The 26,401-nt window shown below is 63.6% G+C and overlaps 19 protein-coding genes across 19 annotated transcripts; 8 read left to right on the forward strand and 11 right to left on the reverse strand.

Annotated features, from left to right (window-relative positions):
• Nucleotide 1: 1 nt before the first annotated feature.
• Nucleotides 2-1,007, reverse strand: MJAP1_000089 (uncharacterized protein; the record flags this gene model as incomplete). The annotated part of the gene is made up of 4 exons (XM_060264061.1): nucleotides 2-321; nucleotides 345-632; nucleotides 655-798; nucleotides 821-1,007. The coding sequence occupies 4 exons, from the start codon at nucleotides 1,005-1,007 to the stop codon at nucleotides 2-4; spliced, it is 939 nt and encodes a 312-aa protein (XP_060120044.1).
• A 140-nt stretch (nucleotides 1,008-1,147) lies between these two features.
• On the forward strand, nucleotides 1,148-1,838 carry MJAP1_000090 (uncharacterized protein; the record flags this gene model as incomplete). Its single annotated transcript, XM_060264062.1, has 2 exons — nucleotides 1,148-1,264; nucleotides 1,287-1,838. 2 exons carry the CDS (start codon nucleotides 1,148-1,150, stop codon nucleotides 1,836-1,838), a joined length of 669 nt encoding a protein of 222 aa, XP_060120045.1.
• Nucleotide 1,839: 1 nt separating this feature from the next.
• On the reverse strand, nucleotides 1,840-2,845 carry MJAP1_000091 (uncharacterized protein; the record flags this gene model as incomplete). Its single annotated transcript, XM_060264063.1, has 2 exons — nucleotides 1,840-2,409; nucleotides 2,432-2,845. 2 exons carry the CDS (start codon nucleotides 2,843-2,845, stop codon nucleotides 1,840-1,842), a joined length of 984 nt encoding a protein of 327 aa, XP_060120046.1.
• A 41-nt stretch (nucleotides 2,846-2,886) lies between these two features.
• AUR1 (Phosphatidylinositol:ceramide phosphoinositol transferase (IPC synthase)) lies at nucleotides 2,887-4,191 on the reverse strand (the record flags this gene model as incomplete). Its single annotated transcript, XM_060264064.1, has 1 exon — nucleotides 2,887-4,191. The coding sequence occupies one exon, from the start codon at nucleotides 4,189-4,191 to the stop codon at nucleotides 2,887-2,889; it is 1,305 nt and encodes a 434-aa protein (XP_060120047.1).
• Nucleotides 4,192-4,226: 35 nt separating this feature from the next.
• On the forward strand, nucleotides 4,227-4,437 carry MJAP1_000093 (uncharacterized protein; the record flags this gene model as incomplete). The annotated part of the gene is made up of 2 exons (XM_060264065.1): nucleotides 4,227-4,397; nucleotides 4,420-4,437. The coding sequence occupies 2 exons, from the start codon at nucleotides 4,227-4,229 to the stop codon at nucleotides 4,435-4,437; spliced, it is 189 nt and encodes a 62-aa protein (XP_060120048.1).
• Nucleotides 4,438-4,675: 238 nt separating this feature from the next.
• IML1 (vacuolar membrane-associated protein iml1) lies at nucleotides 4,676-9,367 on the reverse strand (the record flags this gene model as incomplete). The annotated part of the gene is made up of 3 exons (XM_060264066.1): nucleotides 4,676-7,281; nucleotides 7,364-7,435; nucleotides 7,537-9,367. 3 exons carry the CDS (start codon nucleotides 9,365-9,367, stop codon nucleotides 4,676-4,678), a joined length of 4,509 nt encoding a protein of 1,502 aa, XP_060120049.1.
• Nucleotides 9,368-9,459: 92 nt separating this feature from the next.
• SEC23 (GTPase-activating protein S23) lies at nucleotides 9,460-11,802 on the forward strand (the record flags this gene model as incomplete). Its single annotated transcript, XM_060264067.1, has 3 exons — nucleotides 9,460-9,463; nucleotides 9,486-9,684; nucleotides 9,708-11,802. 3 exons carry the CDS (start codon nucleotides 9,460-9,462, stop codon nucleotides 11,800-11,802), a joined length of 2,298 nt encoding a protein of 765 aa, XP_060120050.1.
• Nucleotides 11,803-11,807: 5 nt separating this feature from the next.
• On the reverse strand, nucleotides 11,808-13,241 carry MJAP1_000096 (uncharacterized protein; the record flags this gene model as incomplete). The annotated part of the gene is made up of 1 exon (XM_060264068.1): nucleotides 11,808-13,241. The coding sequence occupies one exon, from the start codon at nucleotides 13,239-13,241 to the stop codon at nucleotides 11,808-11,810; it is 1,434 nt and encodes a 477-aa protein (XP_060120051.1).
• A 22-nt stretch (nucleotides 13,242-13,263) lies between these two features.
• MJAP1_000097 (uncharacterized protein) lies at nucleotides 13,264-13,728 on the reverse strand (the record flags this gene model as incomplete). The annotated part of the gene is made up of 1 exon (XM_060264069.1): nucleotides 13,264-13,728. The coding sequence occupies one exon, from the start codon at nucleotides 13,726-13,728 to the stop codon at nucleotides 13,264-13,266; it is 465 nt and encodes a 154-aa protein (XP_060120052.1).
• Nucleotides 13,729-13,788: 60 nt separating this feature from the next.
• Nucleotides 13,789-14,301, forward strand: PAM18 (mitochondrial import inner membrane translocase subunit TIM14; the record flags this gene model as incomplete). Its single annotated transcript, XM_060264070.1, has 4 exons — nucleotides 13,789-13,973; nucleotides 13,996-14,112; nucleotides 14,135-14,232; nucleotides 14,255-14,301. 4 exons carry the CDS (start codon nucleotides 13,789-13,791, stop codon nucleotides 14,299-14,301), a joined length of 447 nt encoding a protein of 148 aa, XP_060120053.1.
• A 567-nt stretch (nucleotides 14,302-14,868) lies between these two features.
• On the reverse strand, nucleotides 14,869-15,363 carry RPL43 (60S ribosomal protein L43; the record flags this gene model as incomplete). The annotated part of the gene is made up of 3 exons (XM_060264071.1): nucleotides 14,869-14,905; nucleotides 14,937-15,175; nucleotides 15,361-15,363. 3 exons carry the CDS (start codon nucleotides 15,361-15,363, stop codon nucleotides 14,869-14,871), a joined length of 279 nt encoding a protein of 92 aa, XP_060120054.1.
• A 140-nt stretch (nucleotides 15,364-15,503) lies between these two features.
• On the forward strand, nucleotides 15,504-16,112 carry emi5 (Succinate dehydrogenase assembly factor 2 mitochondrial; the record flags this gene model as incomplete). The annotated part of the gene is made up of 1 exon (XM_060264072.1): nucleotides 15,504-16,112. The coding sequence occupies one exon, from the start codon at nucleotides 15,504-15,506 to the stop codon at nucleotides 16,110-16,112; it is 609 nt and encodes a 202-aa protein (XP_060120055.1).
• Nucleotides 16,113-16,128: 16 nt separating this feature from the next.
• On the reverse strand, nucleotides 16,129-19,311 carry NMD5 (Nonsense-mediated mRNA decay protein 5; the record flags this gene model as incomplete). Its single annotated transcript, XM_060264073.1, has 3 exons — nucleotides 16,129-18,256; nucleotides 18,280-19,245; nucleotides 19,274-19,311. 3 exons carry the CDS (start codon nucleotides 19,309-19,311, stop codon nucleotides 16,129-16,131), a joined length of 3,132 nt encoding a protein of 1,043 aa, XP_060120056.1.
• A 101-nt stretch (nucleotides 19,312-19,412) lies between these two features.
• rad17 (RFC checkpoint protein Rad17) lies at nucleotides 19,413-21,260 on the forward strand (the record flags this gene model as incomplete). The annotated part of the gene is made up of 3 exons (XM_060264074.1): nucleotides 19,413-19,559; nucleotides 19,583-19,669; nucleotides 19,692-21,260. The coding sequence occupies 3 exons, from the start codon at nucleotides 19,413-19,415 to the stop codon at nucleotides 21,258-21,260; spliced, it is 1,803 nt and encodes a 600-aa protein (XP_060120057.1).
• Nucleotides 21,261-21,438: 178 nt separating this feature from the next.
• GUT2 (glycerol-3-phosphate dehydrogenase) lies at nucleotides 21,439-23,565 on the forward strand (the record flags this gene model as incomplete). Its single annotated transcript, XM_060264075.1, has 2 exons — nucleotides 21,439-22,467; nucleotides 22,492-23,565. The coding sequence occupies 2 exons, from the start codon at nucleotides 21,439-21,441 to the stop codon at nucleotides 23,563-23,565; spliced, it is 2,103 nt and encodes a 700-aa protein (XP_060120058.1).
• Nucleotides 23,566-23,601: 36 nt separating this feature from the next.
• MJAP1_000104 (uncharacterized protein) lies at nucleotides 23,602-24,215 on the reverse strand (the record flags this gene model as incomplete). Its single annotated transcript, XM_060264076.1, has 2 exons — nucleotides 23,602-23,988; nucleotides 24,012-24,215. 2 exons carry the CDS (start codon nucleotides 24,213-24,215, stop codon nucleotides 23,602-23,604), a joined length of 591 nt encoding a protein of 196 aa, XP_060120059.1.
• A 36-nt stretch (nucleotides 24,216-24,251) lies between these two features.
• On the reverse strand, nucleotides 24,252-25,172 carry IMP4 (snoRNA-binding rRNA-processing protein imp4; the record flags this gene model as incomplete). Its single annotated transcript, XM_060264077.1, has 3 exons — nucleotides 24,252-24,432; nucleotides 24,455-25,133; nucleotides 25,166-25,172. The coding sequence occupies 3 exons, from the start codon at nucleotides 25,170-25,172 to the stop codon at nucleotides 24,252-24,254; spliced, it is 867 nt and encodes a 288-aa protein (XP_060120060.1).
• A 60-nt stretch (nucleotides 25,173-25,232) lies between these two features.
• Nucleotides 25,233-25,682, forward strand: MJAP1_000106 (uncharacterized protein; the record flags this gene model as incomplete). The annotated part of the gene is made up of 1 exon (XM_060264078.1): nucleotides 25,233-25,682. The coding sequence occupies one exon, from the start codon at nucleotides 25,233-25,235 to the stop codon at nucleotides 25,680-25,682; it is 450 nt and encodes a 149-aa protein (XP_060120061.1).
• Nucleotides 25,683-26,313, reverse strand: MJAP1_000107 (aminoacyl-tRNA hydrolase; the record flags this gene model as incomplete). Its single annotated transcript, XM_060264079.1, has 5 exons — nucleotides 25,683-25,847; nucleotides 25,875-25,964; nucleotides 25,991-26,073; nucleotides 26,096-26,155; nucleotides 26,178-26,313. The coding sequence occupies 5 exons, from the start codon at nucleotides 26,311-26,313 to the stop codon at nucleotides 25,683-25,685; spliced, it is 534 nt and encodes a 177-aa protein (XP_060120062.1).
• Nucleotides 26,314-26,401: the final 88 nt, after the last annotated feature.

The following is a 26,401-nucleotide window of genomic DNA, read 5'->3' on the forward strand; positions in this document are numbered from 1 at the left end:
ACTAGTGGGTGTTAAAGTAGTGCATGATCACCTCGTAGGTCAAGATCGTCAAGCCCGAGTTGGGTACGGTGCGGACGAGGTTGACGCCCATGCCCTTGTAGAAGCCGTGGATGCCCTCTTGCCGTGCGATCAGCTGGATGGCTTGGACAAAGCCGGTATAGCGGTTCGATTGTGCGCCGCTCGCAGCGCGCTCGGGAACCATTTGAAGGCGTGTGCGCAGCACTTCGTGGGGGTATGTAGCAATGGATGCGAGCATTTTCGAGCCGCCGCTGCACAGCAGAATCATACCTGGCGAGAGTGCCTCGGTCTGCTGGTAGTCCACTGCGGTCAGAGGTGATACGTACTTGCAAGCCGCTTAAAGTGCTCGTAAAGAGGAAACTGAACCACAACATGGGATACGCCCAAGAGACTCGGGAAGAGGCCCTTGTAAAAGCCGCCGATGCCCTCCTGCCGGTAAATTTTGGCAAACGCGTCGAGGATATTTCGGTAGCGGAGCTCTTCGGGCTCTTTCGATGTTTGGAGCATCGAGCGTGTCTTGACCACCCAGAGCGGGCTCGTACACGTCGTGCTCGCAGCGCCCGCCGTCATGGCGCTCGCAATGTGGGTAAGGAAGGTTTCTTTTCCGTCGGTGGCTGGGTGAGTCGGGACACGTACTCAGATGCGTGCGGAAGAAGGTTTTTCCTGCGTCGTATACTGAAAAGTAGATCGCCCAGGTCGGCAGATAGCCGACCATCGTCGGCCCGAGCCCGCGATAGAAGCCGCGGAACCCGTCATCGTGCCAGATGTGGCGAATGATGTCTGCGTGAGATACACCACGTACGAGTTACACCTTGTACGCTGGATGTAGAGGCCCCGATCTCGGAGCGGATGCCTGTCTGGACTTGGAGGCGTGTCTTGATCACGTCCAGAGGACAGGTCACGATACTCGACACCAAGCCTGCACAGGCACCCGCAATCGCCGAGTCGCGGGCCTCCGAGCGGGGGTTATCGCTGGAGCGCGTAGACATGCAGTGCCCGTGCGAATCGTTCTTGACGCCTGCGCCTAGCGCTCGCTGCAGCTTGCCAGTCGGCCCGAGGAACCTGCGCGCCGCGACGACTGCCCACGTAATTCCGTGGATGGGAGATATGCGCGTTTGCTGTGGCCGCGATGGCCTACGCTAGGGCGAGGGTGTGGGCGGCGAATGCGACGCGCCTCAGCGTGTTCACTGTGCAGGTGATGTGCGTCGTGCACCTTGTGAACCAGCACCTGTTTGAAGTGCGGATGGTAGGTGCCTGATCTAATGTAGTGCAAAGGCGCCTCGATGCTGCCTACTTTGTCGCCTGCAGGCGACCTTGTCTTGCATATGCGGCTGCCATTTTTGCGGGCGCTGGCCAAGACGCCGCTCGCAGATAGCGACCTGACCTCGCGCTTCCCCCCCGTACCAAAAGGGCTACCGTGCGCAAAGACAGACCCCAGCATGGGCCTCGGGTTAAAGCTCGGCGACATGGTCGTCGCCATTTCGCCCGCCGATCCGTCGCGCACGGTGTGCAAACGGATTCTGGGCATGCCGGGCGACACGGTCCTGGTCGACCCCAGAGACGTAGCGAGCGGCCTGTCGGACGCGGCGATCGCCCACGCGGAGCTCGCGCGCCATCTCGAAGGACCGCACGCGCGGATGCACAATGCGCGTATCGTCACCATTCCGCCCGGGCACGTCTGGCTCGCGGGCGACAACCTCGCGAACAGTACCGACAGCCGGCATTATGGGCCGGTGCCGATGGCGCTCGTAAAAGGACGCGTCGTCGCGCGGCTATACCCCCACCCGCAGTGGCTGCGCAATGCGCTGCATCGTGTATAGACTACGAAGAAGTACCTTGCGCCACGGTCTGCAGGCGCTGCTCAAAGAGCGCCGCATTTTCCACCTTCACGCTCACTTCGCTCTGGAAGTGGTCGGGCAGGCGCGCGACGATCTCCTTGTCGGACTCGGGCGCAGGACCGCGGTAGGAAAGCAGCACTGCGTCGTCCTTGCCGACGCCTGACAGGTCCGGGAGACGCACGTTGTAGCGCAGCACGCCCGTGTCGTCGAGCGACGCGGGCGCGACGTACCGCGAGCGCCAGTGCGCCGTCGCCGTGCGCGTGTCGGCAAAGAGGGAGCAGGTATACTCGTCGGCAGTGGCACCGTCGGCGATCTGCACACCAGTGAGCGCCTCGAGGAGCGTCTGGCGCGCCTCGGCGCGCTCGAGCTTCGCCTTGAGTTCCTCGAGCTCCTTGCTGCTCGCCGCGCCCTGCGCCGGTGCCGCATTCTCAGCGCGCTCGCTGGGGCTGAGCACCATCTCATCCGGCGCCAGCATCGGCTGCCGCGACTCTTGCGGCTGGCGGCGGTTGAGCATCACGAGGAGCTGGTCGTCGGATGTGCCTGCTTGGCTTTTCTGCGTGAGTATAAACACGTACGCGAATCTCTTCCCATGCCTTCTTCTTATCAAAGCTCTGCGTGCTCTTGGTATAGTCAAACTCTTCCAAATAGTTCACAGGGGGAGCCGTCGTCGGCGTCGACGTGCCCTTCTTTTTGCCCGAGCGCTTCTTTTTCGACTCGGACGGCGGCGCAGGCGCAGGCGCAGCAGGCGCGGCAGCAGCCGGTGCTGCCGGCGTCGCCGCGGCACTCGCAGCCTCAGCCACGGCACCGACGCCCTCCGAGACAATGCTCACGTCCAGGAGCACATCGCGGCGCACCTGGCACGTCTCGCCCGTGTCTTTGCGCTCCACAGTCAATGTCGCAGTAGTAGGATCTACACTCAAAATCTTGGCAGGATATGCATCGCCATTGCGCAGCGTGAGCTTCACGAGCGCGCCCGTAAACGAGGACATGACCGATCCAAGCAACCCGGTGGAGATGTTTAGTCAGCGTACTACGGCGCCGACTCGATGCGATTCGACGTGCTGCTGGCGGGCCGTGCAATGGCTTGGCCCGCGGCAGCGCGCGAAGTATTGGACGCAGCAACGTCGGCGTGGAGGAGGTGTGGCGTGCGAGAGCGGCTGGGGGCACGCGACGCGGTCTCTTCGCTTTCGTCGAGTGTAAAGATGGCCGGCCGCGCGCCGCTCTCCTCGTCGTGGCTTGCGTGAGGCGCCTCGGCGCCCGATACCGACTTCCACGTATCATTTTGGAGCGTGCCCATCGCCACCGTGTCGGGGTTACTGGATTCGGTGCGCTCCATGACGGCGACACGCTGTTCCATCGCGTCGCGCACTTCCTCAGTGCGGAATACGTAGAAGCACACGGTCGCAAGGCAGCCGCCCGCGACCAGGTCGATGAGGTAGTGGTGCATCAGGTACATGGTGCACCAGTACAGCCAGAAGCTGTAGCCCCAGTAAAAGACGCGCTTGTCGATCGCAAAGCGGCCGATGCGGACCTGGCCGGGGAAAAAGTACGAAAGGAAGAGCGACTCGCACGTCGCGCATGCCGCGTGCAGCGACGGGAATGCGCCAAAGACGACCGGGGCGCCGGTGAACGTGAGCGTGTACCCGTGTCCTTTGAACAAAGCGTCGATGCGTGCCAGACCAGCCGGCGATCCGCGCATGCCGTAGTTGGCCGGCGTAAGACCCTCGCGCAGCTCGTACCAGGGCGGCGCACACGGGAATGCGATCTGAATTAGCACACCGATCAGGTTCGTAAAGCCGAACGCGTTGCCAAACACCTTGACACTGCCGACCGGGGCGTAGACAAAGATGAAGGCGGCGACGACAAAAGGCGCTGCAAAGTGCACGACACCGTACGGGATCCACGCGAGGATATCAAGTGCGGGGTGTCCAAAGCGCGTGAGGATGTCCGAGATATTTGCGCCGTACCAGATCGTCTCGAGCGTCGGGAGGACCGAGACCCAAATGTGCGGGCGCGTGCTGGCGGGGATAAAGCGGCACGAATAGAAAAGAAGAAGCCACAAAAGGATGGGTGATGCTGGAAGGATGAACTGCGATGAGATGGGGAAGAGCAGCGCCAGCGTATAGAGAATGGGCGGCAGGAGTTTATAAGGAAAGGGCGGCTCGCGAATGACGATCACCGAAAAAAGCGCAATCACAAACATCGCGCCGTACTTGAACCGCTCACCTCGTGTCATGCGGTACTCGCGCAATTTGCGCAAGTTATCCGCCGGCGACGTACTAAACGTCAGCCGCGAGACGGAGGCCAGTACCGCGGTCAAGAGCTGTTGGATCATGGCGCCGGAAGCAAAGCCACGTGGCTTCCTCCACGATGGCCAAGCCACGCAACTTGGCGCCGCTCCGGTCGCTCTCCGCGGCAGCGGGCCAGTGCAAGAGCCAGGCACAGGCGTATGGACAGTGCATGCTTGCAAACTACCAGAATATTGAGAGGGATGCGTGCGCGACCGAGTTTGCCGCGTTCCAGCGATGTGTGCAGACGACGGTACGTGGCGAGGCTAATGCAGATGAAGCGGCGTGCGTAGTCGATACGAGGAAAGGAGAGAGATTCGATCAAGGACAAAGAGTGGCTGGTACAGTGTACATGTGCTTGTCTTTCTGCGAGTCATTTGGTTTCACCTGTATACACATGTCGCATGGGGCCCGTACGTGGGACGGTGACTGTGCCAGGACCCTGGCTTGCAGCACGAGATCCTTGCGCCACACACGAAACCCCTTGCACCATAGCATAGTTTACCTATATACCTGCAGGATACCTGCTTTCTATGCCACACCGGTAAGCCGGTCGAGTGCATCCCACACCGACTGGTAGAACGTCTCGAGCGCCGCTTTGTCCTCGCAGAACCGCTGGAAGGTGCGGCGCAGCTCGTCCGCGTCCGGAGGCGGCGCGAGCGACTTGCCTTGCATGTTCTTTACCGACGGCAGGTGCGACGACAGGAGCCGGTTGTTGAGCCAGAGGAACCCATCGGCGCCCCCCCGCACCTGCGCAAACGCAATGCCGGAGCGGTGCACAAACTGCGAGTACTCAAACTGCGTCGGGCGCGACGAGCATAGCAGCTCCATGTTCGGTGGGTATCGCGACGCAGCCTCCTGGTCCAGCACGAACCCAAAGTGGCGCAGGAGCGCAAATTCAAAGAGCTGGTCGATATGCGCCGCGTAGTCCGCGAGGACATGGCGAAAGAGCCAGTACTCCATGTCGTTGCGCGGCGGAGAAATGTCCGTCTCGCTGTGCGCCAGGCGCGCATCCTGCACGAGGTGGGCGTACTCGTCGCGCGCCGGCGGCGCGAGCGCAAGTGCGATCGGCAGCGGCGCCTGGAACGGATTTTGTTGGCTCACGTCCTTGATCTGCCCGATCGGCGCCTCGACAAGGCGCAGACCGTAGCGCTCGACCGTACGCGTCCACGTCTGCACGATATCTTCAATGAGCCGCGCCGTCGTGCCGAGCCAGTGGATTTGGAAGTTGAAACCATTTTCGGCATTGTGCGCCCAGTCGTGGTGCAGCACAGCAATCTCTGCACGGTCGCTCTTTTTCCCTGGATCGAGGTCGATCAGGAGCGAGCGGCTGAGCTGCAGGCGGTCGCGCGTGCGGGCGCGCCGCGGCGACGTGTGCGTCTTGGGCGGTGCCCACTCGACGCCCTCGTCGCTCTTTTGCGCGAGGCGGTAAAAGTAGTGGCCGTCCAAGAAGCCGTGGACGTGGCGCACATGCTCAATGTAGCCCTCGTCGAGGAGCTGGCGGCCCAGCAGCACCGCGTCATCACGCGCACGCACGTCGCTGTACGCACGGCACAGATAGTTGACGAGGTCCGTGCCGGTAAAGGTATCGGGATACAGCACGCGGTCCCAGAGGCGGTCGTGGATCTTGAGCTCCTTGGCACTCTGCCGCAGCTCGGCCGCGAGCGTCGCAAGAGAGCGCGAGTGTGCATCGCACCGGCGGCGTGGCTCAGTGGTGCGCCGCCGCGATAGCTCGTCCGCAACGGCGCGTAGTCCGTCGATAAACTGCGTGTCGAGCATCGACGAGCTGGGGTCGAGTGTCGTGGGGAGGAAGCGTAGGACCGCGTTGCGCTCCGGGCGTGCGGCGTGCGGCGGATGGTACTCGGCACGCGCAAAGAGCTCGGCGAGACGGTCGGTGCCAAGCAGCCGCACCTCCTCGTCGCTGAGTTTCTCGCCGCTCGGCGCAGTCATAGCCGGGGGCGAGCCTTCGCTGGGGACCAGCACGAAGCGTGCGCGCCAGAAACGCAGCGAGTCGGTAAGTGACTCTTCGTAGCCCGCAATGAGCGAGTCGAGGTACGTCCAGTTGTACGCGTGGGGATCGGGGTAGGCAAAGTGCGCGTGGTGCGCGTGGTATCCCGAGAGGTAGCGCGGCCAGATGCAGCACTTGTACGACACGGGCTCGGTCGAGTACGGCGTCTTTTTGAGGTAGCGCTTCACGTGGATCATGCCGGCTTGGCGGTTGTACGCAATGCAGTGGATCTGCGTCGTGGTGCTCAGGTAGATGGGGTCGCCTGTCGAAAAGTTGCCTGGACGCAGCAGCTCTGCGGGGTGCTGCAGGGCGTAGTACCGCGACTCGCGCCCGGCGTAGTAGCCTGGGCGCAGCACCTGGTGCTCGACAAACTGGAAGCCTTGCGAGAGGCGCTGCGCGCACATCTCGCGCAGCATCGCAAGTGCGGGCGAGGTCGACGTGCCGCGCTTGAGCAGGAACGACGCCGCGTCCGAGTACACCGAAATCGAGTAGGGGTACTCTTCCCAGCCCGTCTGCAGCTCGGCGTCGGTCGGCAGGTGCTGCGTCGTGAGTGGCAGGCACGCAGGCGACGTCATCGACCACCACTTGACTGCGTGGTGGTTCGTGCGCTCCAAGAACACATGCTGCCAGCGCAGCAAGAGCGAATCCGGTGCGTGTAATGTCGTTGCGCGCGGATTCGAGGGGTTCACGAGCGGCTGCGCCGCCGCCTCTTCTTCCAGCGGAAGAAGCACCGGCGCAGCCTCGGCAATCTGCACCGACTCGCTGGCGGGGTGCACGAGCAGCAGCGCGTCGCTCGCCTCTTCTGCGGTGCGGTGCGCAAGCGCCTCAGAAATTAGTGCCGAGGCGTTCTTGGCGCTCGTATGCGCCAAGTCGCCAGCGCGCGATGCAGCGAGAGCCGCCAAGCCCCAGCGGCCCAGGACACTGCGCAGGAACGAGGCGGGCTTGGGGCGCGCACGCGCCTCGCCCGCCGGCACGGCCACAAGCTCGGTCACGGTCTCTGCGACGAGCGGCGGCGCCTTTCCGGGATCTTCGAGGAGCGTAGAGAAGGACGCGTGCGACGCAATCGACGGCGCACGCGTCCCGGGGGTATATCGTATATCCGATCGCGCCCGCGACCCCGCACGGTTCGCTGCCGGAGCGCGCGAGCGTGAGCGCGAGCGTCTTGGCAATGGCCCACGCGCGTGGCCTGGTGACGAGGCGCGTGTACGCACCGGTGATGGCGGGCGCGAGCGCGAGCGGCGTGGCGACGCGGCGCGCCGCCTCGATGGCGACGGCGGCCGTGCCTCGACGTTGGAAAACGGCGCGGCGACCGGGTGCGATCCGCGGCTGGTTTCGCGCGATGATGTGCGCGTGAGCTGTGGCGAGCGCGCGCCGCCGCGCCCACGGCCGGGCGACGTGGCGTCGCGCTGGCGCGTTGACTTGGCCGGCAGGCCGATATGCATCGCGGCGCTTGGCCCCGGCACGGGCCCTGGCGAGGAGAGAGGCGCGGCGGCCTTGCCGACGCCCCGAAAGACGTTGGCGTCGAAGCGCTCGCGTGCCGAGCGGCGCTGCGCGGCGCTGGGCGAGGCGTGTGCGTCGCCCGACAGGTCGAGGTACGGAATCGAGAGGTCCTGGTGCCCCGATCCAATGAGCTCGATCATGCGCAGGCCGTCCATTTTGCAGCGCGACACGAAGCGATCCGCACGGAAGGACTTGTCCTGTTCCTGGTTGTAGAAGGAGCAGTTGATCCAGTACGGCATAAAGTAGTAGGTCCGTGTATCGTCCGTGTCGTTCGAGTCCGAGTAGAGCGGTGTGTCTGTGTCTGTCGGCGAGCGCTCCAGCGTCGGCTTGCCCGTGCGCGAATTCCGGCGGTCGAGCGGGGGTGCGGACCGAAAGTAGAAGATCGGTGCGGTGTGCAGCGGCATCTGTGCGAGGCACACGAGGTCGACCGAGATCCCGATCTCGGCCATGCGCTGGGTCGTGGTGCGCAAGAGCGCCTTGTCCACCTGAAAGTGACCTGTTCCGGCGGTGATCAGCACGAGTTCGAAGCCGGTGCGCGTCAGATCGCGGTCGATATAGTGCTTATCGAACGGGTTGAGCGCCAGGTTCACCGCCTCGAGCACGTTGCCCTCGTGGGCGTGTGCAAACTCGCCGAGGAGCACGCGCCCTCCGATTGCTGCCGCATCGACACGCATACCGTCGGCCGGCGCCGGCGGCGCCACCTGCCCCGACGCGGCGCGGCGTGGCAGCAGGAGGATATCGTGCTGGAAGCGGAAGAACTCCTCCTTGAGCACGCGCATCACAGTCGGCCAGTGTGTATTGGACTCGAGGTCGACAATCACCTTGTAGTAGTCGACGTACAGCTGCCCCGTGCACGTCTGCTGGACTGGCAGCCCCTCGAGGCGGTCGCGTTCGTCCTTGGCGTAGAGCACGCGAGTAAAAAGCACGACCGATACGATGTGGTTCGTCCCGATCGCGTCCCACTTGGACAAGAGCGCAGGAAGAAATCCCTGGAGCACCTTTTCGTAGTAGATCTCGCCGCCCTCGTCAAACTCCCACATTTCCTTGCTCATCTGGATCAGGATATCGTACTTGGCCGACTCCGAGCGGAACACGGCCTTGGTCGAGGGCGCGACGTAGCCAGAGAGCGCGCGCTTCCCGTCGATATACAGGCGCCCGATCGTCGCGCGCATCCCCGCCGGCATCTGGATCTTTTGGCCGACGTAGACGCACTGGTCCTGGAGCGAGGTGCTCAGGCGCCACATGTCCGAGCGCCCAATGTACTGGTCCTTGAAGTAGAGCTCGACATGGTCTATCGTGTGCGCCGCGCGCGATGTGCGCCCCAATACGACATCGGTGCGATTCGCAAAGCCATAGAGCCCTGCAATGTTCTTGGCAATGCTCAGCTGGAGCTGCTGCTGCCGCGAAATCACGTCGACGTCCGCCAGCGCCTGCGCCGGGGTAAACACGAGCGCGCGCTGCACACGCCCCCGGTCCCCACACAGCGATGCCCACCCTGCTGCGTCGGTCAGCACAAGGAGCTCCGCATCCGACACCTGCGGCAGCGCGTACGCCGGATTCAGGACAAAGCTATGCGTCGAGAAATTCGGCGGCTGGTGCGTCCACAGGGTGATTTCGCGCGAGTAGACCCCATCATGACCCACCATCGCGTCCGCCGACGTGTCGCGGCTCCGCGACGCGCCGCCCGACGCCGTCGGCGCCCCACGCCGTCGCATGGTGTTCGTGTGGAGGTCCTGGTAGGCACGCGGCTGCCAACACGCTCGGCCGGGACGCCCCGCGGGCGACTCGTTGTTGTCTTCCGTGAGCGATGAGTACGTCGAGCGACTGACACAGACGTGGACGAGGTTGAAGACCGGGATGGCGTGCGCCTCTCGTGGAATGTGTGGCCCTCGACCAAGATCGAGGCGACGCGCACCGTCGTGCCGATCGCGGCGCTGTACACGCCGCTGAAGGAACGCGCGGATCTTCCGCCGGTGTTGTACGAGCCGGTGACGTGTAAGCCGCCGTGTCGTGCGGTGCTGAACCCCTACTGGTATGTGAATGAGACTAATATAGTCAAGTGGATGTGCGTGGCAAGCTGTGGATCTGCCCGTTTTGCCTGTCGCGCAACCCGTTTCCGCCGCACTACAAGGACATTAGCAACACCAACCTCCCTGCGGAGCTGCTGCCCAAGTACACCACGATCGAGTACACGCTCAGCCGCATGTCGCAGATCCCGCCGATTTTCCTCTACGTCGTCGACACGTGCATGGACGCGGACGACCTCAAGGCGCTCTGCGAGGCGCTCGTGGTGAGCCTGAGCCTCTTGCCGCCGCACGCGCTCGTCGGCCTGGTGACCTTTGGCACGGTGGTGCAGGTGCACGAGCTCGGCTATGAAAACTGCCCCAAGAGCTTTGTGTTCCGCGGCTCGAAGGACTACACCCCGAAAAGCATCCAGGACATGCTCGGCCTGACGCCAAATGCGCGCCCTGCGCCGAATGCTCCGGGCGGGCCGAGCCAGCCGCGTGCGGCGCCCGGCGGGCAGATCGGCGCGACGCGCTTCTTGCTGCCGGTGTCGCAGTGCGAGTACCAGCTCACGGCGATCCTCGAGCAGCTGCAGCGCGACCCGTGGCCGGTCGCGAACGACAAGCGTGCGCAGCGCTGCACCGGTGCAGCGCTCTCGGTGGCGGTGGGCCTCCTGGAGAGCACGTTCCAGAACTCGGGCGCGCGTGTGATGCTCTTTAGCGGCGGTCCCTGCACGGAAGGGCCCGGCCAGGTGGTGAGCACGCAGCTGCGCGAGCGTATCCGCTCGCACCACGACATTGAAAAAGACAATGTGCCCTTCTACAAGCGTGCCAGCCGCTTCTACGAGAACCTCGCCAAGCGCGCGGCGAACAATGGCCACGCTATCGACGTCTTCTCGGGCTGTTTGGACCAGGTCGGTCTGCTCGAGATGCGTGCGCTGAGCAATGTGACCAACGGCAACCTGCTGCTCGTCGACTCGTTCCAGATGGGCATCTTCAAGCAGTCCTTTAACAAGATCTTTGACAAGGACGAGAACGGCAATTTGCAGATGGGCTTCAACGCGACGCTCGACGTGCAGTGCACCAAGGAGCTCAAGGTTTCGGGCCTGATTGGCCACGCGATCTCCGCGCAGAAGAAGTCGGCGTGCGTCGGCGAGACAGAGATTGGCATCGGCGGCACGTCCGCATGGCGCCTGTGCTCGCTGACGCCGCGCACGAGCGAGGCGGTCTACTTTGAAGTCGCCACGCCGGCCGGCCAGCCACTGCAGCCCGGCTCGCGGGGACTGATCCAGTTCGTGACGCACTACCAGCACGCCTCGGGCCAGTTCCGCCTGCGCGTCACGACGATCGCGCGCAACTTTTCCGACGCAGATTCCGGCCAGATCGCCCTGTCCTTCGACCAGGAGGCCGCCGCGGTGCTCATGGCGCGTATCGCCGTGTTCAAGGCCGAGATCGACGACTCGCCGGACGTGCTGCGCTGGCTCGACCGCATGCTCATCCGCCTCTGCCAAAAGTTCGCCGAGTACCGCAAGGACGACCCTACGAGCTTCCGCCTGGGCGAGAACTTCAATATCTATCCCCAGTTCATGTTCCACCTGCGCCGCTCGCAGTTCCTCCAGGTGTTTAACAACTCGCCGGACGAGACGGCGTACTACCGCCATGTGCTCAACGCAGAGGACGTGAACAGCTCGCTGATCATGATCCAGCCGACGCTCATGTCGTACGGCTTCGAGGGGCCACCGCAGCCGGTGCTCCTCGACTCGATGTCGATCCGCCCAGACGTCATTTTGCTGCTCGACACCTTCTTCCACCTGCTCATCTTCCACGGCGAGACGATCGCGCAGTGGCGCAAGGCGGGCTACCAGGACCAGGAAGGCTACGAAAACTTCCGCGAGATCCTCGACTCGCCCCAGGTCGATGCACAGGACCTGCTCGTGGAGCGCTTCCCGATTCCGCGGTACATTGTCTGCGACCAAAACGGCTCGCAGGCGCGTTTCCTGCTCTCCAAGCTCAACCCGTCGACGACGCACATGACCGGTGGTGCGTACGGTGCAACGAGCGGCGCGGCGATCTTTACCGACGACGTCAGCCTCCAGGTGTTCATGGAGCACCTCAAGCGCCTCGCCGTAGGCGCCAACAGCGGATAAATAGGTTACTCGTCCATTAACTCGGCTAGCTCGGCTTCTTCCTCGGCCGTCAGCAGACTCGGCACAGGCGCAGACGAGGGCGCGGGGGGGTGCAGCACCTCGGCAAGCGGCCACCGCCGGATCGTCCCGTCGAGCGACGCCGAGAGGATCCACAGCGTGTTGTCGGCTCGCCGCCACGCGTCCAGAAACGTAACTTCGTGCCAGTGCCCATCGAGCACACGCACAAGCTCCGGAGGGGTCGACACGCGCCACACATCCACGTCCCCATCGTCGTGGCCGACCAGGAGAAGATCACTATAGGCGCTTCCCAGCTGGCTCAGCGGCAACACGGCCTTGGCCGCATCGCGCAGCGGAAGGACAACGTCTGCACGCAGCGAGGACAGCTTGCCATGTGCCGCACCAGCATGCGACACACGCCCGGGCGCTACGCCGCGGCGCGCGCGCGCAGAGAGGGGGAAGCGCCGCACACTCTTGTCCGCCGACGTCGTCCACACCTCGGCCGTGTACTGGGTATCGTCGTCGTCCATACGCCACAACGGGGAAATGTGCAGCACGCCCGTCTCGGGGCCATCGAGCTCACGCACAATCTCGCACTGCCCCTCGCGCCCCTCGCGCCAGGCAATCGTGATCTGCAGGATGCGACCCATCGAGTCGCCGGAGAAAATCGTGCACTCGGTCGGCACGTCATCCGCCGCAGGCGCGTCGACAGGGGCGGGGGGGAGCGACGCAAGGCTCAGCACGGGGCGCGTGTGCGCACGCACCGTGTCCACGACACGGGGCGCAGGACAGCCGCGCGGCGACGCCCAGCTGTCGGCCGTCTGCTGCTCGGCCCACGCACGCAGCGGCGCAACGTCCCACACACGCACGACCTTGTCGCTTCCGCCGCTCACTAGGCACGCGTGCGCGGCGTCGACGTGCAGTGCCTTGATAAAGTCGCTCGCCGCGTCTGGCACCACGACCAGGGGCACAGGTCGCTTCTCGGTGCCGGCGGCCCACACACGGATACTCTTGTCCCAGGATGCAGTAAACATGAGGAGGCGCTCGCCGACCTGCAGCGACGCAAGCGCAGACACGGGCGCCGTGTGCCCACGCAGCTGCTGGACACACTCGCCCGACTCAATGTCGGTCGCACGCGCGAGACGCCCGCTCTCGGCCGTCCATATGCACCGATCGCCAGGCGACGCGAGGTGTGCCGTGATCGCCTTGGCAAGGCCGCCGTCGGCGCCGGCCGCCTTGGTCGCGAGTGCACGCACGTCGGGGGGAGGAGCATCCGGACTCGCGGCCGTGTTGCCCGGCAGAGGGCTGCTGTGCGTGCCAATCCAAATGGGATAGCCGTACTCGCCGCCGCGCGCGGTACGCTCGGCCTTGGCGGCGCGCTCGCGCCCGATCGCTAGCGAAGTATCCGACTGGAAGAGCTGCGCGGCGCTCGCGGCTTGCATCGTGGCCGGTCGAACCTCCACATTACGGGCGCATCGCGCGGCGGTAAAAGGGCTCCCACGCGTCACCGCACGGCGTCGCGGCATGTGCCTTGGCATGGCGCTCGTCCGCGTCGCGCAGGAGCGGCGTGATGGTCTTGAGCGTATCGAGCTCCACGAGTCCCGAGCGGCGCGACATGCGCGAGGTCTGGGCGGGGCCGTGCACGGCCGCATGTAGACTCTCGAGCATAGCAGGACACGCAACAGGTTCGAGGAGACGCAGCTCACACGTCTGCCACGGCAGGCGCTTGACGCGGCGGACATACTCGGCGACGTTGCCGGGGGAATTCGGCGCGCGGTCGACCAAGAGCGCGACGCCAGGGTAGCCAGTCTTTAATATACCTTGCAGATGGAGCTCCTGGGCCCATGCATGCATTGTACTGATCTTTTTCGAGGATAGGATATGATGAAAGGCCATCAGCGCGCGCTGAGGGGTCCCTCGATGGCCCATGCTGGCGCTCGCCAAGTGTCGGGGAATTACGTACTCCACCTCTCCTCTCTTCCAGTTGCGATGCTGGTCGCTCGTGGTGTGTACAAGGCAGCGGCGGTGCGTGCCGAGGTTGCTCGCGCCGCTCTGCCTGGTGTGCGTACAATGTCTACTTCGCCTTTTCGCCCGAGCAGCCCCCAGCTGCTCCGCGCGACGCAGCCGCAGGCTGTGGCGACGCCGATCATTATTGGCTGCTCGCTGATCGGAGCGTACGTGGATGTGCTAACGCAGTGGTCTGGCGGCCCGTATGATGATGAGCCCCAAGTCGGGTGCCTCGGGCAAGTGGGTCAAGGGCGGATTCCAGGCCAAGATGGACCGCAAGGAGGCCGTCCAGATCCTCGGCTTGCGGTACGTCGCGCAGCTAACCCAGCGAGTCGAGCGTCACGCGGAATCGTATTAAGGATTCGCACCGCCGTATGATGATTGCCAACCACCCGGATCGTGGCGGATCGCCGTACTTGGCGAGCAGTACGTACTGGCGCTGACACAGAAATCAACGAGGCCAAGGACCTCTTGGAACGCAACACGTCGCGTTGAATAGTGCTGACTCTGTGAAATGGGTTATCTATGAACGAGCGAGTGTATGAGGGGTGTGTCATGCTGTACGTAGGGGGTTGTTGGGTTTGCCGAGTCCGCAAATCCGCGGCGTGGTCGTGTGTCAGGGAACAGAAAGACGGCTAAGGCGCAGCCAGTCAGTAAAGCAAAAGACTGGACGCAGAGTAGTTCAGCCCAGGTCGAAATGCGCAGAGGCATAGCTTCCGCCTCGTACGTGCCCACACTACGTCTTTTCCCTGCGCTAGACTTGCTCACGTCATGCCCTCACTGTCGCCATGGCACACCCCACTTGCATGACGAATGCCTCAAGAGCGCCGCTGACACTGGCTGTACTATGCCCACACGCACCCCTCGCGTCTTCTATTGCACACACACAAAATCATCGGTCATAGATGTAGGTATTCACCTCGGCACCAAGGCCATCGCCGCACCCGACCGGGCTACAGCTCATACACAAATGCATATATACGCAAGTCGCTCATAGGCAGACTCGGCACCGGGTGGCGGACCGTGCAACGGTGTTTTGGGTCGAAGCAATGCAAAAGTTGCTTACGCCTCGCTCAGCTCACGCAGACGACGGATGGTGCTAAGGTTAACTCGACGCGAAAAAAACGTACCTGCGCACAGTAGCAGCGGCGGTGGTGTTAAGCGACCAGGCGCCACCGGCAACGACCTTCTTGCAGGAGTTGCAGTTCCAGATACCGACGGCAGTGCGCTTCACGGTGTCCTTACCGCAGAACGAGCAGGTGTAGCGGCCGTGCTGCGAGACTTCGATCTTCTTGATCTGGCGACGGAGCGACGAGCCGTAGCGCGTGCCGTACTTGCCTGTGATTCCAACCTTGACCGTGCGCTTAGACTGTATGGTTAGTACTGATTCACACGAGGGTCTGTGGAGACGCGTTGGTGTCGTGCGCGCTTCGTATGACCAAGCAGCGTGCGCGGCTATGCTATCATTGCAACGCAGTCGCCATATTGTCTGGAAACGGTGCCGTATGGCACACGCCCTTGCGCCTCACACAAACCTCACAAGTCAATACGCACCATCTCGAGCTATGCCAGAAGAAGAGGTGGGATAGCAGCAGAAACCGCGGAGCGACCCTACGCCGCCTTTCTCATCACGTGTAAAAATTATAATTCATCACGTGAAGGTTATCATTGTGGAGGCCGCGTGCCACCACTCCACCATGTGGGTCCGAGCGACAGGAACGAGGTCAGTGCGCGCGACGGCTGCCGCCGGCGTCCGCACGCTGCGCACCGCTCCAGTGCTCTTGGAGAAGAAGCGGCCTGATAGTCCAGAGGATCACGGCAAGGGTGAGGCGCGCTCTGCATTTGCGGACCCCTTCCCCTTGCCCTTCTCGCGCGAGCTCGACCCCGCGAAGAAGGCCGAGGGTATCAACCTCGCGAGCGAGAGCCAGCGCATCGACGACTTTGTCGTACCAGTGCGTGTGTCGAATCGTCTGGACGAGGAGCGCCCCAAGAAGCTCGCGCGCCTGCAGTACCAGTGCCGCAAGCGCGGCACGCTCGAGACCGATCTCATTCTGAGCACCTTTGCGATGAAGGAGCTCGCGTCGCTGCCGGACGCGGAGCTGGACGAGCTCGATATGCTCCTGGATGAGCCTGACTGGGACATTTTTTATTGGTGCACTGACAGGAAGCCCGTCCCGGAGCGCTGGGCTGCGACATTTGCCACAGAAGGCCAGCTCGGCCACCGGCTGCGCATGCACACCCGCAACGACGAGCGCACCTTGCGCCGATTCCCCCAGCTCGCGTCCGATATCCAGTCTCCTGCGTAGATTTTATGAAATTATGTTACGCCTGACCCTCGGGCTTGCCGAGTCCCGTTGCCTGCGAGTCCTGAAGAGCATACACCTGCTGGAACTGCTGCTTCTGGTCCTCGGAGAAGCCGTCCGTGAGGCTCTGGAAGAGGGTGGCGTGCTGCGTCTGCAGCTGGCCGACCACCGTGCGGAACGGCTCGTAGACCGGCACGTTCTCGAGCGGCGACTCGTAGATCAGGTCGTCGCCCTCCAGGTCCGCGAGGTCGTCGAAGTCGTCCTCGTCGTCCTCGCCCTCGTTCAAGTTCGCGATCTTGGAGCGCAGCTGAGCCGCCTCGTGTGCCAAGAGCTCGAGGTAGTTGTTCTCGTCGTCCTGCACGTCGACGTCGTCGTCAAAGTCGCCGACCTCGGCGAGGTCATCCTCGTCCTCGTCTTCAAAGCCCTCGTCGAGCTGCTTCTGGAGCTCGTTGCGCTGAGCGACGAGCGTCGGCAGCAGCTTGAGCTGGTTCACAAGCGCAGTGAGCAGGTGTGCGTAGCCGGTCTTGACCGCTTCAGGCACTGCGTTAGGGTCAAGCGAGAGGATGCTGAGCAGCGACACAATCGTCACCTTGCACTCGTGGACGCGGTTAAACTTGCGGAGCTTCAGCAGAGCCTGCGTGAAGAAGGCACTGGTCGCGCCGTGCGCCTCGAGCACCTCGAGCGCAAGGGTGGGGTTGTAGTAGATCGCCTCCAGTACGACCATGATGCACCACTTGCGCAGGTTCGCCGAGACGTCGTCGTTCTTGCTCTCGATGAGCGGCAGCAGGGTCGTGATGATGCCAGGCACAGCATCGTCCACGTAGCCCTTGAGGAGCAGCAGGATGACCTCGCCCAGCTGGCACGCCGCAATCCGGTCGCTGGCGCCGAGCTGGTCACTGGTCATGGCCGTGCTAAAGATATCAAGGAGCATGTTGCGGTACTCTGCATTCTGCTGGAGGAACTCGGTGCCGTAAGAGGCGCAGTTGTCAAAGGTACCGATCATCTCCGACAAGTAGTCAATGCCGCTGCCCTTGAACGACTTGTACATCAGTGCAAAGATACCCCACATGCCGGGTGAGATGCGCTTCTGGTAGTAGGTCAAGATATCCGTGAGCTGGAAGCAGTCGTCGTACAAATCGATCGTCTCGCTCTCGAGCGTAAAGGCGACGACCGGCAGCAGGACATTCTCCAGCTCGGCGAGGATCTCGGGGCGCGACTCGGCCGTGGTCACCATCTGGTACATGGTGCTGAGGCAGCCCAAGGCAGCAAAGTACTTGTCCTCTTCGCCCTGGTCCATGCCAAAGGCACGGATACCCTCACCGTCCGCGTCGCCGTCACCGCTGGCCATGTTCTCCTGCACAAGGCGCATGTAGCTGCTGGCCATCTGTTGGACCAGCTGCACAGAGAAAGGAAGCAGCTCCTCGGCAAAGTTGTTGACGATCTTCTCCTGCGTTGCCATCAGCACGTCGAGGTCGGTGTCGTCCGAGAGCTTGAGCAGCTCCTGCATCAAGCGGCCCGCGTTCGGCGCCATGGCGTTGTGCACCTCGTCGTGGGCAATCAGCTCGCCGATCGCCTCGGCGGCCTGGACACGTACCGGGACCTCGCTGTCCATGATGCAGTCCATCACGCCGCGGAAGGCCGCCTCGAGCGCTTCGTTCGTGTGCCACTTCATACCGGCCTGGTCAAAGGTCTGGACGCAGGCGCACGCACGCAGGCGGAGGTGCGCGTGGGGACTCTTGAGCGAAGGAAGGACGTGCTGCATAAAGAAGGCGTCGAGCTTATCCTTGACCTGCTCCTGGTTCACCATCACCTGGCAGATCGCGATGCACATCTTCAGCGCGCCGTCAAACTGGCGGGGTGTGCACTGGTCGGGGTATGCGTTCAGCACCGAGGTAATAAACTCGAGCGTCGGCTCAAACATCGACTTGGTGCGCTTCGAGACGGCAGTGTACAGCAGGACACTCGCAGCGCTCGCGACCGTGCCGACGTCCTCGTGCGGATCAGCCGAGGCACGCACAAAGTCGATCGGGTCGAGCTCCCAGAGCTCCTCGTCCTCGTCCGAGAAGCACATGCGGGGGTACACAAACGACTCGATAAGCTGGCGCATGTGCGGGCGGAGCTGCATCCAGATCGACTTGGGCTTGATGCTGGGTCAGAGAGGGATACACACCATTCCTGGAAGAAGAGTATCATGTAGCGCGTCACCGGGCGGCTGAGCCACTGCTGCTGCGTGAGCGCCGCCTCGCAGATCTGCAGGTACGCCTTGAGGATCTCCGGCGCAAAGCTGTTCAAAAACGTTTCGGCAAAGGCCTTGTACGAGCGCATGCCAGGCGCAAGCTGCGAAGGGATACCGTAGCGGCTAAAGAGCTTGTTCAGGGAAAAGAACGCCCACTTTTTCGCCTTCCACCAGCTCGTCGCCTCGCGCGCTTCAGGGTCGGAAGCGAGCGCGGCGTCGTCGAGCTCCTTTTGGGCCACACGCAGGAGCACGGTACCCCACGGCACGATGCTGTCCTGCGACTGCTGGTGCTGCGTGAGGGTAATCACCATGCTCGTCTTGTAGGTCTTCAGGGCGTAGTACACAATCTCACCGACAGCCGGCAGCTGCGATTGCGGCGAGTCCATCAGCGCCTTGGTCGTCGTGAGGAGCTGGGGGAAAGTTGCCGTGACGACCTGCTCGAGCTTTGTGTCCGAGTCGGCAAAGCGGAAGCTTCGCACGGTTTCCAGCAAGGCGCGCACGCCTGCATAGATGTCGGCCTCCTGCGCCGAAGCAAGGAGCTTGTTAATCTCGTCCAAAAGTGTCGGCCACTGCTCCGGGAAGTCGTAGCGGGCGATCGAGTGGATCGACGATGCAATGTGCACACGCAGTGCCGTCGGCACCACGGCAATGGTGCTGAGGATCGAGCCGCGCACCGCCGCGCGGTCGTCCTCCGGAATAGGCGCAGTACCGCCCAGTCGGTTCGGCGTCGAATCCCATGCGCGTGCAATGCGGTTCTTGACGTAGATCGCTGCCGCCTGGCGCACAGCCATGTCCACCTGGTCGGATGTCAGAATTTGAAACGAGGCGGCGAGCATGCCGGGCTGGCCTTCCATACGGCGGAGCTCGAGCTCCGAGGCCCGACGCACATTGACGTCGGGGCTATATGTGAGCTTCGCTGTCTACCTACCTCAGCGTCGACGGAAAGAGGTTCAGGAGTGTCTCCATACTCTTTCGCTCGTGGGTCAGGGCGAGAAAGGCGCGGCCCAAAAAAGCAAAGGCCACGTGGGAAACAAACACCTGCCAAATCCTCCTCCACGCGCACTGGGATGCCTCCACGCGCACGGCGGCCGCCCGCGGCCGGCGAGCCGCGCAAGCTGAGCTTTACGCAGGGTGTCGGTGCGCGTCTGCCTATGGCTGCGCGTACGGCACCTCTTTCGAAAAAAGAGGCGTCGCCTGCGCCGTCTCCACGACGCGTACGTGCTGAAACTAATGGCAGGAAGACTTGGCCGTCCACAAGCGCAAGGTCGCCGACGTGCAGGCATGGCTGTCCGAGGCATTTACGCCCCCTACGTCCAAATACCGAGTAGGTTTCCCGGCTTACCCAGCGCATTCTCGCCCTCACCGGCCCAAGTGGAGCAGGAAAAACGACGACGGTGCGGGCATTGGCCGCGGCCGACGCGCTGGATTTTGACGTGGTCGAGTGGGAAAACAAGGATAGCTATTACGATGCAGGCGAGCGGCAGTCGGCGATGGACCGTTTTGCTGCGTTTGTGCATGGCGCGCAGCGCTACCCCATGCTTCCGTTGGCCCCGCGCAACACGCCGCAATTCGTGCCGCGGCGACGCAAGGCGATCCTCGTCGAGGACCTGCCGAACCTGGCACACGATGCGACCCGCGCGCAGTTCCACCAGGTCCTGGAGCAGGTCGTGCAGCGCACGAGCTCGGCCAACGTCCCCCTCATTCTTATTGTGTCGGACAGTGTCCCCCGAGCCGAAGACGAGGCCGCGGCGATGGCCGGCGCGTCGTCGACGTGGCGTGCACGCCGCGACGCACAGATGGACGTGCGTGCGGCCGTGCCCGAGAGCGTGCGCACGCATGCGTCGTTTGCCGAGATTCGTTTCAACCCGCTGACCTCGCGCATGATCCAGAGCGCGCTTAGCCGCCGCGCCGCCGAGCTCGGCGTGTCGCGCAATGCGCTCGCCGAGATCAGCAGTGCGTCGGCCGGCGACGTGCGTGGCGCGTCGAATACGCTTGCGCTCCTCGCCGCTGGTCGCGCGCGTGCGGGCGCGAAGCGCAAGAGCGACGACGAGGTGCCTGCCGGCTTCCTGGCGCGCACCTCGGCCATGGTCCTGTTCCATGCGATCGGCCGTGTGCTATACAACAAGCGCGCCGGCGACCCAGGCCTCGAGGCCGAGATACCCCCCAAAAGCAGCGGCGCGACGACGACTACCTCGTGGATGCAGCCGCTGCGCGACGAAACCGCGCCGCCTCGGCCGTGGCTGGCCGATCGCCGCGAGAGCCTGGTCGAGGTGGACGAGCTGTGGGCGGATCTGCCTGTGGATCCCTCGACATTCCAGCTCTATCTATACCACAACTACACTCCCTTTACGAACGAGCTTGAAGAGGCCATGCACTTCTCGGACGCGCTGAGCTGTGCTGAGAGCATGCCGGTCCCCCCCGATGAGCCCCGTGCGGCGCCCGCCGCGGCGTTGTACGGCTTTGAGATTGCGACGCGCGGCGCGCTGCTTGCGCTCCCCTCGCCTGTACCCCGGCGCGGCCAGGCGCTGACGAAGCCCGCCTTTTACGACATGGCGCAACGTGCGCGCGTGTGTGAAGAGCAGCTTGCCGATATGCGCGCGTCACTCGCACGGCCCGACCTGATCGGCGCCAAGAGCGACGCGGCCAACGTCCCCCTGGTGACGCTCGCGACCGAGATCCTCCCCCTGCTCGCGCGCCTGGAGCCTAGTGAATCGGGTACGCCCCTCTTGCGTTTTGCAGAGGACCACCAGCTTTCCGAGGCGGCGCACGATGACCTGGATCTTCCGCCAGCCGATCCTCCGGTCATGCGCCCACGTCCTGCACAGATTCTACAGGGACCCTGGCGCTTGCGCACAGGCCGTGCCACGGAAGCTGCAGCACATTTCTCCGAGGATGAATTAGAAGAGCTCTCATAGGCCTATCCGGTTGGCTCATGCGCATTGAACTCCGCGTGCAGATGCTTATTTTGTATGTGATTGGCTAATTATGGGGTGTCCGGCTATAGCCAGCGCGGTGCTCCAACTTGTTCCGAGATTGTCGGCCGCGGTTTCGCGGTCTAGGCGCTTTTCTTCCAAGCTACACGCTCCCCTCAGCATGTTCCGCCCCACTCTACGGACGCTTTCGCAGGCGCAATCCCAAGCGTCTGCGGCTACTGGCCTGAACTCGCGTCGGCAACGTGGCCGCGGCGTGGTCCTGATCGCTGCTGCGCTCACCGGTGCTTTCGCCGCTTATGCGCTCACGCCCCGTAAATCCGAGTGGGACGAGAATGTATCGCATGACATCCGCCCTGCGCTGCACTGGTCGCCGCCCACGCGTGCACAGATGATCGAGGCCCTGAAGAAAGGCTCGCCCGACTCGCTGCGCTCGGACGGCAGCCTCGAGCAGATGCGCTCGCTCCTTGTGCCGGAGCACAAGGCGGTGGGCAGCAGCCCCATCCCCGAGGTGGAGCACGCCTACTCGGGCAGCAATGATGATGACGGCTTCGACCTGCTGATCATTGGTGGTGGTGCGACGGGTGCCGGTGTTGCCGTCGACGCGACCACGCGTGGCCTCAAGGTCGCCGTGGTGGAGCGTGACGACTACGGTGCGGGCACTTCGTCCAAGTCGACCAAGCTTGTGCACGGTGGTGTGCGCTACCTGCAGAAGGCCATCATGCAGCTCGACTACGATCAGTACAAGATGGTCCGCGAGGCGCTTCACGAGCGCAAGACGTTCCTGCACATTGCTCCCTACCTGAGCCACAGTCTGCCCATTCTGATTCCTGCGTACGCTTGGTGGAAGATTCCCTATTACTACGCTGGCACCAAGCTGTACGACCTCATTGCCGGTGAGGAGAACATGGGCAGCTCGTACATGGTGGGCCGCGACAAGACGCTCGAGATGTTCCCCATGCTCCGTCCCCACAACCTTGCCGGTGGTGTCGTGTACTACGACGGTCAGCAGAACGACACGCGTATGAACATCGCACTGATCCTCAGTGCCATCCAGCACGGCGCTGTCGCCGCGAACCACACCGAGGTGATCTCGCTGATCAAGAACCCCGGTGCCGACGGCAAGGAGCAGATCACGGGTGCTCGCGTGCGCGACCGCTTCACCAACGAGGAGTTCAACATCAAGGCCAAGGTACGTTTACTAGACTAACACCAGGGTGTGATCAACGCGACTGGTCCTTTCTGTGACAGCATCCGCAAGATGGACGTGCCCACGGCGGCCGAGATTGTTGCTCCGTCGTCGGGTGTTCACATCACCTTCCCTGGCTACTTCTCGCCGAGCGGCATGGGTCTGCTCGACCCTGCAACGAGCGACGGTCGTGTCATCTTCTTCTTGCCGTGGCAGGGCTCGACCATCGCCGGTACCACTGACACGGCGGCCAAGGTCGAGGACCACCCCGTTCCTGGCGAGCAGGAGATCCAGTGGATCCTGGACGAGGTGCGCAACTACCTCAACACCGACGTCACCGTCAAGCGCTCGGACGTGCAGAGCGCCTGGAGCGGTCTCCGCCCGCTGGTCAAGGACCCCTCGGCGAAGGACACGCAGAGCCTTGTGCGCAACCACCTGATCAACATCAGTGACGCCGGCCTCCTCACCATCTCGGGTGGTAAGTGGACCACCTACCGTGAGATGGCCGAGGAGACCGTCGACAAGGCCATCGAGGCGTTCAAGCTGCACCCCCTGCGCGGGTGTGTCTCGAAGCAGGTGCGCCTGATCGGTGCGCACGACTGGTCGCGTACCATGTACGTGCGCCTCCTGCAGGAGTTCAGCCTGGACCTCGACGTTGCGCAGCACCTTTCGCACTCGTACGGTGACCGTGCCTGGAGCCTGTGCGCCATCGCCGAGCCTACCGGCGAGCGCTACCCCAAGCACGGCGTCCGCCTTGACTCGCAGCTGCCCTACATCGAGGCAGAGGTCCGCTACGCTACCCGCATGGAATACGCCGCAAAGGTTGCCGACTTTATCGCGCGTCGTTCGCGCATGTCGTTCCTCGACACCGAGGCCACGATCGCTGCCCTCCCCCGTGTGATTGACATCATGGGCGAGGAGCTCGACTGGTCCGAGACCCGCAAGCAGACCGAGTTCCAGGAGGGTATTCAGTTCCTCGCCTCCATGGGTGTCGACCCCCAGCGCGTCGCCGAGCTCGCCAAGACTCCGCTCGTCGAGGCCCGCCGCTGGAAGGACTCTAACCCGCCTCCCCGTGCAGCCGCGGCCCCCGTTGCGCTGTAAATTGCCGTACATAGCATATACAAGAGGCAATGCCGATCAACTACCCTGTGAAGGTGACGCAGATCGCCGGCGAGTCCGGCGGCGGCGGTGCGCATCGTGCCGCGCGGCACGCGCGGCCTCGGGCGTATCATGCGCGGCGCGCGCGTGCCGCGAAGCATGCTGCAGCTTTTCCGCGCACGGATCGCACAGGACGACTTTGACTAGCGCCTGCTTCGCGACCATGCGCCCGTCTGCGTCCGGCTCCTCGTACGCAAACGGCACCTCGAATTCGCCGAGGGGGGGCGGCGCGTCGACCTCGTAGTGGTCGGCACACCGCTGGTTCGCGCAGCTGTCCTGCCCGATCCCGTCCACGACCTCGTCCTCGGTGCGCCAGCGCAGCGCAATGCCGCGTGTACGATAATGCTTCAGATTCGCAATGGCGTACTGCATAAGGACGCGCGACGTACCTCTTTGAAGAGCGCATCGTAGTACTTGCGTGCCACCTGCGCTTCGTAGCTCACTTCGTCGCGGTCGTCGTGCAGAAAGCGGTGGTGCGCGCGCAGCACGTCGAGATCGGTCTTGCGTGAGGACGCTGTGCGCCCGCCACTCGTCTCGACGCGCGGCACAGCGCGCTCCGTACCGCGACGCTCCGCGCCGGCCGCGGCGGTCATGGCAAGAGGAACCTCCACACTAATCTACAAGACGGCCTACGGCGCGGCGAGCTGGCTGCGCTTCCGGGTGGTGTTCATGTACGGCCGGAGGACCCACTCGACGTCCGCCTCGCTCTGCTCCAGCGTGCCGAGCCGGATCTCGTACGGGCGCATATCAAATCGCGGCCCCACCTCGGCGAGGTGTACCTCGCGGTGCGATGCGACAAACACATGTTGCCTGCGTTAGCTCGACCACGTACCGGAAAGAGATAAAGTCGTTATTGTTGGCAAAGGTCATGACACGCTTCGAGTCCTCCTTCGGGACCGGGAACAAGAAGCGCAGTGCGTTCTTCACGCGGTCGCCGAGGCGCCCCCCGAAGCCGTCCAAGATCAGGTGGGGATACTGCTCGCTCACCGTGCTGTTGCTGTGGCTTGCGACCTCGTGGCGCAGCGTAACATTGTGCAGCGTAAAGAGGAGCGTCGGGCCATGGGGGAAGTGCGACACGATCAGCGCATCCGGCACGCCGCGGTGCTCGTGCACGACCACCATATCCGTCACACCGTTCGCGCGCGCGGCGGTCGCCAGCTCCTGCATCGTGTATGCACCGCGGTTCAGCCGCGTCGAGTTGGGAAAGACGAAGCGCAGCTCCTTGGCAAACTGCGACAGGCGCGACGAGGGGCTGCGCGACGTCGTGATCAACACACGCGGATCGTACTGCCCTGCACGCGAGTACTCGTCGTCAATGGACGTCTGCGGCACGGCCTGCGCCTCGTCCAGCGTGAGGTTTTTGGCGAGCTCCTGCGCCTCGGGGCCGCGCAGCTCGGGCGGCAGCGGCTTGCCACTCGCGAGCGCCTCGCGGATTTTTTGCTTGCGCTCGTAGATCTGGCGCTGCTTTGACTCAAGCGCCTTCTTATACACGTACTCGCGCCGCTCGCGCGCTTGGCGTCGCAACTGGGTCAGGGCGCTCCACGTACCATGGCGTCTGGGAAGCGTCAAAAAAATTCTGCACGTGACGAGAAGACTGGGCTCTGACGATCATGTTTCGCTCGCTGGTGCGCTGGTCGCGGACGACGTACCGCGGCGCGCGCGGATCCGGCCCTGGTCGGTCCGGCAAGACCGATGCGCGGTCCTCGCCCGCATCGCGCCCTACCGAGGTGCAGGCGGCGCACGCTGGCCACACGTTCAAGCGCGCGCAGCGCGGCCTGTACGATGGCAAGATCCTGCAGTTTGGCAATACCATTCCCAACTCGCGCCACAAGACCGGGCGGCGCTGGGAGCCGAATGTGCAGCCCAAGTCGCTCTGGAGCGAGACGCTGCAGACATGGGTGCACACGCGTGTCGCCACGTCGGCTCTGCGCTCGATCAGCAAGCACGGCGGCCTGGACCAGTACCTGGCGCAGACCAAGGACACGCACCTCGGCGAGTTCGGGCGCAAGCTGCGCGAACGTGTCGCACGCACGTTGCGTGAAAAGCGGCTGAGCCAGTAACTACGGTTTGGCACGCCGCCCACTCTTGGTGGCGCTGCGCATCTGCTTCTCTCTCTTGACGCGCTCGCGGTGCTTCTTTTCGAGGCGTGCGACGCGCTCTTTCTGCTCCGGTGGCGTATCGCCACGCAGGCCGTCGGCGGCAATACGTAGCACCTCGGCATGCAGCTGTGTAAGGCGACGTAGTGTACATACCTTGCTCAGCGCATCCTGCACATTCTGCGACTGCGTCCGGTGCCGCTCGCTCGAGACGTGCAGCGCATGCGCGGATTGGACGTAGAGCGGCTGATTCGTGAGGGGCGACGACCTACCGACTGCTTCGCGAGGTCGCGCACGAGGCCCGCAGGGAGCGGCTGCCCCTGGAGATCAAAGCGCGCGTGCACCTTGGTGTTCACTGCATTAGCGTCGCAGCCTACCCTTGTTCACATTCTGTCCGCCGGGGCCCGAACTGCGCGCATAGGTAATGTGCACCGCGCCTGCGTCAGCCATACCACCTACCGCGCTCGAACGGCTGCGCGCGAAACGCATCTACCCACTTTCGCCGCGCGCTCGGATCCTCCCACGCGACCGGTGCCGCGCTAGTAGTCAGGGGCCGCGCCCACACCCACCCCGCACGCACCACCCCTCGCAGCATCGCGTCGTGGTAGATTTGGAATTAATTCTGACCAAGCAGCAGCGCTCGCATGCGCACGGAACGGGCCGCCGCTTGGTGCGCTCCTCTG

This window comes from Malassezia japonica, chromosome 1 (genome assembly GCF_029542785.1).
Source record: "Malassezia japonica chromosome 1, complete sequence".
NCBI lineage: Eukaryota > Fungi > Basidiomycota > Malasseziomycetes > Malasseziales > Malasseziaceae > Malassezia > Malassezia japonica.